General features: G+C 42.3%; 1 protein-coding gene across 1 annotated transcript in view; it reads right to left on the bottom strand.

Annotated features, from left to right (window-relative positions):
• Window positions 1-12,077, bottom strand: part of LOC124552304 (homeobox protein Hox-B4-like) — a 198,419-nt gene extending 186,342 nt beyond the window's left edge. The window contains exons 1-2 of the mRNA XM_047126579.1: window positions 11,827-12,077; window positions 11,312-11,616 (exon numbers count right to left, since the gene is read on the bottom strand). Of these exons, the coding sequence (XP_046982535.1) occupies window positions 11,312-11,616; window positions 11,827-12,077 (556 nt within the window). The remainder of the gene's footprint in view (window positions 1-11,311; window positions 11,617-11,826) is intronic.
• Between the last annotated feature and the right edge of the window lie 433 nt (window positions 12,078-12,510).

Below are 12,510 nucleotides of genomic sequence, written 5' to 3'. Positions count from 1 at the left end.
ACTTTGTTACTACCTCTGCAACATATTTTGCAGACGGTATATACCGCTGAATGTAGCTGCACAAATATATCATTGCGCGACACTTGGTTCAACAGATACGACATAGTAAACACTGAGAAGCGTGAGAAAGTGCCGCATCATGTATGAAGTTCTAATAAATTTATTCTTTACTACTAAGACACTCCAAAAGTCGAGTTTACTGAAGGGAAACCGTGACACCTGGCACCTGGCAGTTTTCAACTACGAAGCGCGAATGGCTGTAGACGAAAACAAAAGCTATCTATAGGGCTATGTAAAGGCGTTGTTAAAGAGAAGTTTACAAAGCCTCGTTGTAAATTGGAAAAGCAGATGCGTCCAGCGTGCAGAAATTGTTAGGGATCGTTTCACACTGAGTCTACTGCAGGAGTACATATAAAGCGTCGTTTCTAACATAAAATTGGCAAAATGAATTCCTGGACATTGCCGGCTTGGTCAGCTAGTTTGTATAAAAATACTGTGGGATAATATTTCGCCACCCCCAATACAGTTGGGAGTGGGGTTAAGAAGCAAAATGTAAACACATTCGATAACGATTGATATTAGTATCAAATCTACAGTTTTCGCTGTCGTCAGACTAACTGGTGACAATCATGATGATGTTTCACTCCTAGAGTTTGGAGCATGGGAGAGGGGAGGAGGAGATGCATAGACAGTGACATATCAGCATATCCCTCGAACGCTTGAAGAAATTTCTACCAAAATTGACACACGTATCACGTGGTATCTGCAACAATTTACTGTGACAGTATGACAGCCCTCGAGTCCCTATGGCTGACAGTTTCGGGATTAAAAGGCGTGATACGACTTTGTATCGAGCTAGGCTCACCTCAGAAGACTAATGCCGAATTTCGTGAAAGCTACACTTCTGAATGGCAAGTCAAAAGCAGCAGATCTGTCGATGCCAAGTATTCCCATCGTTCCCAGCGAAATGACATTCAGCTGACACTCACAAAGATCATCAACTAGGCACGAGGTCAGTCGCTTCAACTGTGTGAATTAAATCTGGGAAATCCGTGTGTTTCACATAGTCGGTTACAGTGTCGCATGCTCAAGTGTGTGTCATCCGAAAAATTGTTGTTCCAGAAGACGGAAAGATCGAAAATACTGTGTATCCCAAAGCACTTGAATAAACTTTTTCAAATCTGATTTAATGCACATAAGCTCATTACCTTTGGTTTATTTTGTACGAATAAATGTGTCTTTTTTGTACATGTGCATCTCCAGATGTTAAATGATAATAATAATTTTCAGAAAGAAAATAAATAATTGCCCACTGAAGATGGCTCGGAAAATGTTGAACTATGTTTGTACAGAAAAAAAATACATCAATCGGTGTGTTGTAGGTGGAATTTCTCTGCATTCATAGAGAAGACTGTTGGCTGGTAGATTTTGACGCCGTTTGTGTGACCTAAGGCTGAAATACATGATGAAAGAAAAGAATCAATTATTATTGATTTTTCTGTCTCAAGCTTGCTGCAGATATTTAAACAATACTTTTCTCCAGACGCTTTTCACTTTAATTTATTATGCATCTTCCGTGGCCATTCTGTACATATGGTACATAATATGTCTATACAACTTGTTACTCATAGAGCAAAAGCAGTATTGCCTTATAAAACTGGAGCATAATTTAGCTACTCAATGCCGTTACCCTCTTGTTTACTTATTCTGCAAATGACTACTTTTTCCTTTGTTGTTAGCAGAGGTTAAGAAAACTCGATGCAGAAACATTACTGGCAATTTTTCACCTTTCTTGAATCTACTTTTTCTTACGCTGCATTGACGGTCTTTTGCGTTCATCCCTGTGCTGTAAGACTTCATAAGTCAAATAGTAAAAAGCAGTGGTTCATTGAAAACCTAAACAAGAGGCAGAATTGCGCTAGTTTTATAAAGTAACTAGCTGGGAAAGCCGGAATGCACGGGTATATATTTTGCTAGTTTTCTATTAGAAGACGAAACAAAAAATGAACTGTGGTTGTTGTGCAAAATCGAAAAAGTTTCATTCCCATGTATTCGTGAAAATACCTTTGAAATTATGAAACAGTCGTATGCTTAATGTCTACAACGCGCTTTTGTAAACGTCTCTATGGCAACGCTTTTCATAGCTCTGTAGGCGGCTATCGTTTCAGCCTACAGCCATTTGCGCTTATCAGTTGAAAGCAGTTCAGCTGTCAAGAATTAGCTTAAATTGGCTGTAAGAGTATCTTAATAGTAAAGTAAAACCTTATTAAAACTTCATACATGATAAGGATTTTTTTCACACATCCCATTGTTTATGACATCATATCTCTTGAGCTATGGGTCGCACAGTGATGCATTTCTGCGAATAGAGTTAGTATCAAAGAAGTAATAAATTTAAACGTCATGCACGATGCGGCAGATTCTCATGCATCTCAATCTCAATGTTTATGGCGCCATATCGCCTTGACTATGTGTGGTATCTCGATGTAATTTTGTAGGTGCGTGTACCTATATATATATATATATATATATATATATATATATATATATATATATATATATATATATATATATATATATATAGAACGTAGTTCTTTTGTGGTTCTTGTAACGTGCATGTTCGTACCCAGACAATTTATTCCGCCCGTTATTATTTATCCACGCAAAACTAGGGTGAATAACTCGGCGGAACTCATCCAGGTACAATCGCAGCAGCTCATCCTTCTGGGTGGATACAGCTGGACATGTTCACGAAAGCGTTCCAGCACTTCATCAGAATTATCACTCCACCCATTTCTGTAACATGTCTGGGCAGTGTTAGCAAAAAAGTTGTTGCTATAAAAGGCAAACGTCAGCTAAGAATCGGTGCTATTGATTTTAAAAGGGCCATATGACACATATCGATGACATTCAGTTTGGCCAAGATAGTGGTGTTATAGTTGGCCTGTGTCTTCACTGCACTGATAAAATGCAACCACTGGACGTAACTTTTATGTTTCCACGAAAATCATGCTATGCCCAAGAAGCTGGAAGATGGTTGGATGTGCTCGAAAATAGAGTTGTTACTCATTATCAAATAGGTGCTCCGATGGATGTGCTTACACAAGAGCTGCTAATATGCCAACGACCGTCAGTGGGTTTAGGCTAAAATGGTTCAAATGGCTCTGAGCACTATGCGACTTAACTTCTGAGGTCATCAGTCGCCTAGAACTTAGAACCACTTAAACCTAACTAACCTAAGAACATCACACACATCCATGCCCGAGGCAGGATTCGAACCTGCGACCGTAGCGGACGCTCGGTTCCAGACTGTAGCGCCTAGAACCTCACGGACACTCTGGCCGGCTCAGTGGGTTTAGGTCCACGGGAATTTTCCCCTTTGATGAAAATGCCTTTGTTGCAAATTTTATGCAACCAGAACTAGCTCCTTCTTTTGATAATCAATGTATATAACCTCAGGAAATTCGATCTGTGTCTGCCATCGAACCAAGTACTTCCACCCAAACGAGGTTCAGCTACCCTTATCAGAGGCTCGCCTCACAAGAATAATATTGTGGTGTCGCATCAGAAGAAGCAAGACAAGGACGAGTCAAATAACCTTATAGGCCTGGCAACCACAGCTAAAAAATTTGTTACATCGTGTGAAGGTCAAACTATTTAAAATCAGAGGTGGTAAAATAGTCTATAATAAAATTTAGTGAAAGCCCAAATCTGCAATAGCTGTTTACTGCGTTTTCTCCGTATGATGACCGGTTTCGTACCCTGGAGGTATATCTTCAGCTCATATAAAACTAATAGTACGTGTGTCACGAATTCCAGGGAACAAATGCGCGTAAAAACGAATCACTCCAAGGTAAAGTTATGGATGAAAGGGCAGATAGGCATCCGATCCGAACCATGCGTGATCACTAATACATCCCCGAAATACATTCAAAAGGAGAGCCGGACAGCACCTGACAATCCACGTATGACAATAAAACCATCGTCAAAATCTGCGGGTGATTTTAGTATGCTGACGACTCCCAAGGACTGCGTGTCTTTTAATTCTTTGTTTCTCCCGCAGATTTTGACGATACTTTTATCCTATCATACATGGATTGTCAGGTTCTGTCCGGTTCGCCCTTTGACTGTGTTGTGGAGATGTATTAGTTGTCACGCATGGTTCTGATCGAATGCCCATCTGCCGTTTCATCCAAAGTTTTACCGAGGAGTGACATGATTTTAGGCGCACTTCTACCTTGGAATTAGTGGCAAATGAAGTATTAGCTTTATGCGATCTGAAGATATACCTCCAGGGTATGAAACAAGTCGTCATACAGTGAAAACACAATCAACGGCTATTGCGTATTTGGACTTTCATTCAGTTTTAATATAGACTATTTTACCGTCTCTGATTTTAAATTGTTTGATTGTCCCTCACATTATGTACAAGGAGGAAACAGCTGCAACAAAGAAGAGAGATTGTGAATACCTAGAGGGGAAAAGAAAAGTTTCTTCCTCTGAATCGCTTGAAGACTCTGATGATGCAGAAGATTTCGATTCACATTTTGATGACACAGATGTTGATGACGAAAGTGACGACTATGAAGATGCAAAATGTCCAGTGTGCAGGACAACAACGGACAAAAATGGATTAGGTGCATACAGTGCTTTTAGCGGAGCCACAAAAAATGCAGTGGAAAAATTTCACATACAGCTACATTCATTCGCACGCTTTCTTTGAAACGTAATTTTTAATACTCCTGCGTTATCTAGCAGTAATAAATTTTTGCAAGTTCTTCTGTGTCTAGCGATTTTATTACCAACTCTAAGTATTTTGCGTGTCATTAATGCACAGGGCCCAAATTAGGATCACCTTCCTCACAAATAAAGGAATGTCAGCCTTCTTTTTTTTTTTTTTTTTTTTTTTTTTTGTCACAAGCTTCGGCATGGTCGCGAATCGTACAGTGGCCCAGAAACTGTACAAAAAATTTATTTATTTCCGTCAGTGATCACAAATTCGTTAGGTCTTCAGACTACCGGTTTCGGTCAGCAATGACTATCTTCAGATCTGCAAAAAACGTTGGAAAAACACAAATACAACTAGTGGATTGTCTGCAGCTTAACATAATGAAATAGGCCACAATGACAAATGTTACTGACATACATGTGAAAATTATGCGCTTTAAATATGACGAGGCATACCTGTTGTAAAAACATATACTAACATAATGAACTCATGGGCATCGTCAAAGGATAAACAAAATCAGTTTATCATCGTCACACGAACATAAAATCTTGTGCCCACTAGAGTTATCTCTACTGTTGATAAAAACCTGCTGTACAGCAACCACGAAACACTTTTGTCGTAAGCTCGTTAGATATCGCTACTGTAGTTGTACACATATTCTTCAGCCATATAATTGTACAGTTTAGAATAAAAAGAAGAATACAATCGTTAAAATCTTTAGTGGGCCTACCACATGTATAATTCATTACAGTAAAAAAAATGCCCATTGGCCTATTTTGTTGTTATAATCTGTAGACTATCCACTACTTGTATTTGTGTTTTTCCCATGTTTTGCTGCAGATCTGAAGATGGTCACTTTTGACTGAAACAGATAGTCTGAGGAACTAACAAATTTTTCATCACACACGGAAAAAAAGAAATTTATTCTGCTTTTTTGTATTATCGTCACTTTTGACATGCTTCACTAAGGTGCAGCAAAAGCTGAGCTTAGGACCTATAGTAAACATACTTCGGCGTGTGATGAAGCGTGTAGACTACTTTTCTCCAGCGTTATGATGAATTTACAGGTGATAATGGAAATAGGGTCCATACTTGGGTACTTTACCTTAAATACCAAGAGGTATACAGGGTGTTTCGAAATTCCCGCTACAAACTCCTAGGACTTGTAGCCGGGAGTGATTATATGATGTTTTCAATAGGAATCCACGTCCGGAAACGTACTGTTTCCGTCCTACGAATGTTCAGTTAAGACGTCTAACTGCTTAGGGAAAGAGAAAATTCTCAGAGTTGCTTGACATGGTAAGCAATAGCGCAGACAGACTGACAATACGCCACGCGGTCACCTGATGTCACTTAACGTAGTATGCAGCGTTTAATTTACTGGACTCTTGTAGAGACAGAGGAAGATCTAGTGGCACTAGAAACTGAAGAGACACCAGGTTGGATGAAGATATGCTTCGTAGGTACAATGCACGTAACACACGTCGGTGGCCGTCACATCCAGCAGCTGTTGTAACGCACCAGTACTGTTCTGTGTGTACACTATGTTTGGTTGTTTTTTTGTTTTGGAATAGTGAAAAAATGTAATGTTCAAGTGTTAATATATACAAATCTGGTTAAGTGATAAATGGATGTTTCGCTGTTTCCTTTCGAAATGTTAACAAGTAACTGTACTGCATCACCCCTAATTCCGTTCCTCAAGCAGCAGTGGCTGAGTTAAACATCTGAACTGAAACCATCGTATAACGGAAATGGTGCGTTTCCGAGAACACGGGCTCCTATTCAAAATATTATGTACCCACGCCCCTCTACCAGTTCTAGAAGTTTTTAATCCTCTAGGCATATTATTTTTCCATATTTCGAGAACGATCACAGAAGGCGATTTATAAATAAAAGGGAAACGCGTCTGGCAAAAAACACTCTTTAATTATTTGCAATAAGCTTAAGACGGAAAAACCAATAACAATTCTGACATTTGCTGAGGAAGATGCCCACACAGAGTAAAGAAGTTTATTGAACGTATTGTTTTCTTTATGTGGTCTGCTATGCTGTGAACACGCTTTACGCTTGCGGGCTCTAAAAAATAGTCCAATGTAGTATTTAAAAAGTTCATATTATTAGCTTTTTTCTAGGCGTGTATTAACTTATATTTTAAAGTTTTTAACCGTTTGTGAAAAAGGAATTCCTAACACGTGAAACAAACACGCACCTTTCTTATTATAGATAGCATGATTTTCATGCTAGCACCATCTTGCACACGTGGTTCGTAATACCAAACCAGCTGTACTGTCCAAGCTGGCGCTGTGCGTACTTCTGTAATGTCTGCGGCCTGGTGAGACAATCGAGACTTTATTAAGCTTCTTTGTCGAAATTAAGGCATGCTAATGAGATGATTTACGTTAATTCCCATAGTTGCACGAGAGACAGAAATTTAAATGGTTATATCCGGCCTCCCCTCACTTAACAGGTGTGGTGCCATTCCAGCAGCTATTGATTTAATCTTGACTATGAATGATGGGTCTTCACTTGCAGCATTTACTTTGCCGCGACATGACTGTTTGAAAAATAAAACAAAGTCTTGTCATTACTCAGCTCTCACTGATGGCGCTTTATGGTATGACACATCCATTTTCAAAATCACTGTGATTCTGTAATGTCACACTTTCTTGTAGATATCACCTGAAGACGCATCTCCACTGAGGCGAAACGTGTCGTGACTTTATAATAAAAATATTTTAAGCTATTCTTTGATATTGTCGAGGAGGGGGGGAGGGGAGGGAATACGTGATCTGTCGATTTAAAGTACGTGGGAGTAAAAATCATACGTTAAAATCGCAAATTTTCTTTACTGATTATCGGTTTCTGCTAATTACTGAGCCATCTTCAGATCAATCTAAAATGTTGCTCAGTGTGTGACGCTACAAATCCTCATTTTTTTTTTTTTAGAGGTAAGTAGGGCATGTTAAATAAAATCCTAAAGTGAAATCGTAGTTGGTTATGTAGTTGATGATGAAACGTTGTTACTGCGCCCATTTTGTCACAGATATGTACAAACGATCGACAGTAATGACAGTTGCTTCGCCCATGAGTGGTTGTAAACAAGATATTATTTCTAACACTCATATCAGAAACAAGAAAGTGTCTATGTGATAGCTCTTAGTTGGCTGACAGCTGTCAGATACTTCCTTGTTCCTGATGCGAATGTTGCAAACACGAAGGACATTTCACAAATAATACACATGTTGGTATTACTGTCGATTATTTGATGCAGCAACAATGAAAATCACGACACATGCAGTTGGGAACTCGAGGAACAAATATGAGTTTTTGTTTTTTCACTGCCGCTCGGGATTAGCCGAGCGGTCTGTGGTGCTGCAGTCATGGATTGTGCGGCTGGTCCCGGCGGAGGTTCGAGTCCTCCCTCGGGCATGGGTGTGCGTGTTTGTCCTTAGGATAATTTAAGTTAAGTAGTGTGTAAGCTTAGGGACTGATGACCTTAGCAGTTAAATCCCATAAGATTTCACACATTTTTGTTTTTTTGTTTTTTCACTGTGTACTCTAACGTAAAATTGGCGAAAGATAGAAATGGACCCAGCAGGCGTCTCGGGTACTGGAAGTGTTGAAGACAAGAGGTCGTATATCAAGAACGAAACTTCAAGCAACAAAAACGCGTCAGAAATCCACAGTACGTTAAGTGCAGTCTGTGGTGAGTTAACAGTGAACTGCACATTTGGTTAATCGTTTTCGTGGTGGTCGTATGAGCATAGATGATAATCCAAGACCCGGAAGACCAAAACCATCAACAGATGAACTAAGTGCGAAACTTGCGGCAGATGCTCTTAAAGAAGATCGCAGTGTAACTTGTGAGGAATTATCTAAAGCCACGGGAATTCTCTCAACATAAGTATTACGTATTCTGACAAATGATTTGAAGAAGAGAAAAATGTCTACGAAATGGTCCCCCACTGTCTGACTGCTAAACAAAACCAAAAAGGCATGTACACTGCAACCTTTCTCAAACAATATTCGACCTTGAAGGTACAAGGAGTATTGTAGCGAATTATCGCTATTTATGAAACGAGGAGTTGAAATCCATGGAGTAGAGAGCTTCAGATTTTCACGTACAAAAACATATAGACGCGCTCAATCAAAGCTGAAGCAAATGATGATTTTTGTTTACGATCACCAAGGAATCATACTGACAGAGTCCCATGTGGAACATGTGTCACAGCGGTGTGTTAACGTAACTTCATGCAAAACCTACGCAGAAAGACGCACAAAACCTGACCTTAGTTGCTCGAGGCTGGGCCAATCATTCTTCACGACAATGCTCGCCCGCATATCGGCAATGTTGTAGCCCAAAAACTACCTCACTACGGATGGGAAGTGTTGCCGAATTCTCCTACAGCCCACACATGAGTCCACCAGACTTCAACTTGATCCCAAAATTGAAAAAAACCTATGCGTGGGCGTCACTATCTTCCCCTGGAAGAGCTTTCTACCACCGTCATCAAGAGCCAGTAGACAGATGAACAGGTGTTATGGATGGAATAATAGTGCTTCGGAGACGATGGGATTCGGACGTCGAGAAGCAGGAAGACCACACTGAAGGAATGAAGAGAGATACTGCAAAAACAGTGTAAGTAAAAATATTAGTGTGCATTATTCACGAAATTCCCCTCGTAATATTTCGTTTACAACCACTTATGGGCGATGCAGCTACCACTGATGTCGATCGTTTGTACATGTGTGTGGCAAAATTGGCACTGTAAAAACGTTTCATTAGTGATTAATGTTGTCAATTAAATAACCAACTAAGATTTTCACTTTAGGATTTTATTTCATTAGGGTGACTTAGCTGTAAAAAATATGAGTGTCACACACTGAACAACATTTTAGATTGAGCTGAATATGGCTCGGTAATGAGCTGAAACCAGTAATAAATAAACAAACTTCGCAATCTTGACGCAGGATTTTTATTCACACATGTTTTCAAAGTTGTTATGAATATCAGTCAGCTACTCTGGCCTTCAAGTAGTTTTCATTGTATAAATCACTCACGATGACCCCATTTCGGCATACTGACATCTTCTGGTGCTCTTGCATGTAATATCGTTGCTGTCATGTCCTGTCTCCTTTTTTGTAGAATTATTAATCTCCTGCTTACATCTAAGGAGAAACTAATGATTCTAAACAAGACAAGACATAGCAGCGACAATATTACACGCAAGAGCACCTGATTATGGCAATTTGCCGAAATGGGCTCATTTACCTCTATATCTACATGGATAATCTGCAAATCACATTGAAGTACCTGGCAGAGGCTTCATCGAACCACCTTCACAAATATTCTTTATTATTCCACCGTCCTACAGCGCGTAAAGAAACGAACACCTATATATTTCAGTGCAAATTCTAATTTACCTTATTTTATTACGGTGATCGTGTCTTCCTATTAGGTCGGAGTCAACAAAATATTTTCACATTCGGAGGAGAAAGTTGGTGAACGAAATATCGTGAGAAGATTCCGCAGTATAGCGGAAAACGCCTTTGTTTTAATGATATCCACACCAAATACCGCATCATATCAATGACACTGTCTCCCCTATTTCGCGATAATACAAAACGTTCTGCCCTTCTTTATACACTCTCGATGTACTTCGTGAATCCTATCAGGTAAGGATCCTACATAGCGCTGCAGGATTCTAAAAGAGGACGGAGAAGCTTAGTGAAGGTAATCTGTTTAGTAGATCTGTTACATTATCTATGTCCTGTCAATAAAACGCAGTCTTTGGTTCTCCTTCCCCACAACATTTTCTATGTGTTCTTTCCAATTTAAGCTGTTTGTGATTGTAGTTCCTAGGTGTTTAGTTGAATTTACGGCCTTTAAGTTTGATTGATTTATCGTGTAACCGAAGTTTAACGCATTTCTTTTAGCACTCATGTGGATGACCTCACACTCTTCGTTATTTAGGGTCAATTGTTTGTTTTCGCACCATACAGATATCTTTTCTAAATCGTTTTGGACTTTTTTTGATATCTTAAGTGATATATAAAGTAAAAATTATTTAAAGAGCAGTGTAGCTGGCTGATACTCGTAATAATCATGGCATTAGAGGGCATATTTTGCACTGCAGGAGCCAAAGAAGAAAATTTTTCTTTTTAAAATTCAGTCTTGATCGCACCACGTATGCTACAAGAGCATAGGTTACCGGTTTCGGTCATATCACATGACCACCATAAGACCCATGGCATCCTTCGAAGATGGTAGGTGACGTCTTCGAAGATGGTAGGTGACATCACAGCAGCTGAGAAGAGTGCTCCACCTACCATCTTCGAAGGATGCCATGGGTCTGATGATGGTCATGTGATATGACCGAAACCGGTCACCTATGTTCTTGTAGCATACGTGGTGCGATCAAGACTGAATTTTAAAAAGAGATTTTGATCGCTGTTCCAAAAAATGTTTATTGAAATTGTCCAAAGAAGAAATGTTTTCAAATTGCTTTAACGGCCAATACGGACGATTTTATCCGCCATGTGAAGTTTATTGAGGTACGGGACAGATGTAATGCGACTCACCGACTCCAGCGACGTGGATCTTCTTCATCCACGGGTAGATGATTCGCTCCCCGGACCCGGAGCTGTCGTCCGGTTCCGCCTCCTCCGCCTCTTCGTCCTCCTGGTCGTCTTCCAGGTTATCCGCCCCGCTGGGCGGCCCCTGCGGCTGCGGCTGGGGTTGCGCGGCGGTCACCGCCGCCCCCGGGGGCGGCTGGGCCGCCTGCGGGGGCGGCGGAGGCGGCGGCGGCGGGCTCGGCGTGCCGCCTCCGCTGTTGGCGGGCGTCAGCGGCTGCGGGGGAGGATGCGGGCCGCACGGCTGTTGCGGGCTCGCCATGTCCGGGGGCGGCGGGTAGTAGTAGCCGCCCCCGGCGCCGCCCCCGGGGCCGTAGCCGTTGGCGGTGACCGCGACCGGCGTCGCCGCCGCGTAGTGGTGGTGGTGCGGCTGGTGCACATGGTGGTGCTGCTGCTGGTGCTGGTGGTGGTGCTGGTGGTGGTGGTCGTGCTCGTGGTGGTGGTGCTGCTGGTGGTGGTGGTACGCCTGGTACTGCGCCGCGGCGCTGCCGAAGAAGTCGGCCGGGATGTAGTTGCTCTGGCTGTACTCCTCGCTCGGCGGGAACTTGGGGTCGACCAGCAACTGCTGCGGCTGCGGCGCCAGCTGCTGGTGCTGCGGCTGGTGCGGCGCGTGGTGCTGGTGGTGCAGCTGGTGGTACCCGACGGCGGACACCGCCGTCGCCGCGCCCGCCGACGCCTGGGCTCCGCCGGACGGGTTCATCAAAAACGAACTCATGATCATTAATTTTTCCTGCCGGGCGCCGGCCGCGAGCGGTGCTCTCTGTTCGCCTCCTCCTCTTCCCCTCCCTCTCCCCTCCACTGCACCCTTTCCCCGTCTTTACCCCCACCCCTCCCCTGCACGACCTACTTTGCTTAGCACTGCCGCGCAAATCCCGTATCCTCCAGTCTCTCAAATCCCTCAGCAATCCGCCGCCACTCCCGACACCGTCGCATCCATCATTACTCGCTGCACTTGTCAAAAATCACTCCGAACATCCGAGTTTCCGCAGACTCCGCTTCCCTTCCATCGCGCGCAGCACGTCACCCGTCAACGCTTCCCGTGTATACAGTCCGCCGCATTCTCTCCGCAATAACTACCACGCCGCTCTATTTCCTCCTCCGTGGCGACGATAGTGCACACGTAGACGCTCTCCGCTCGCCGCCAGTAG

The sequence above is a fragment of the Schistocerca americana genome, chromosome 10, assembly GCF_021461395.2.
Source record: "Schistocerca americana isolate TAMUIC-IGC-003095 chromosome 10, iqSchAmer2.1, whole genome shotgun sequence".
Taxonomy (NCBI): Eukaryota; Metazoa; Arthropoda; class Insecta; order Orthoptera; family Acrididae; genus Schistocerca; species Schistocerca americana.
This window is presented reverse-complemented; position numbering and strand designations above follow the sequence as displayed.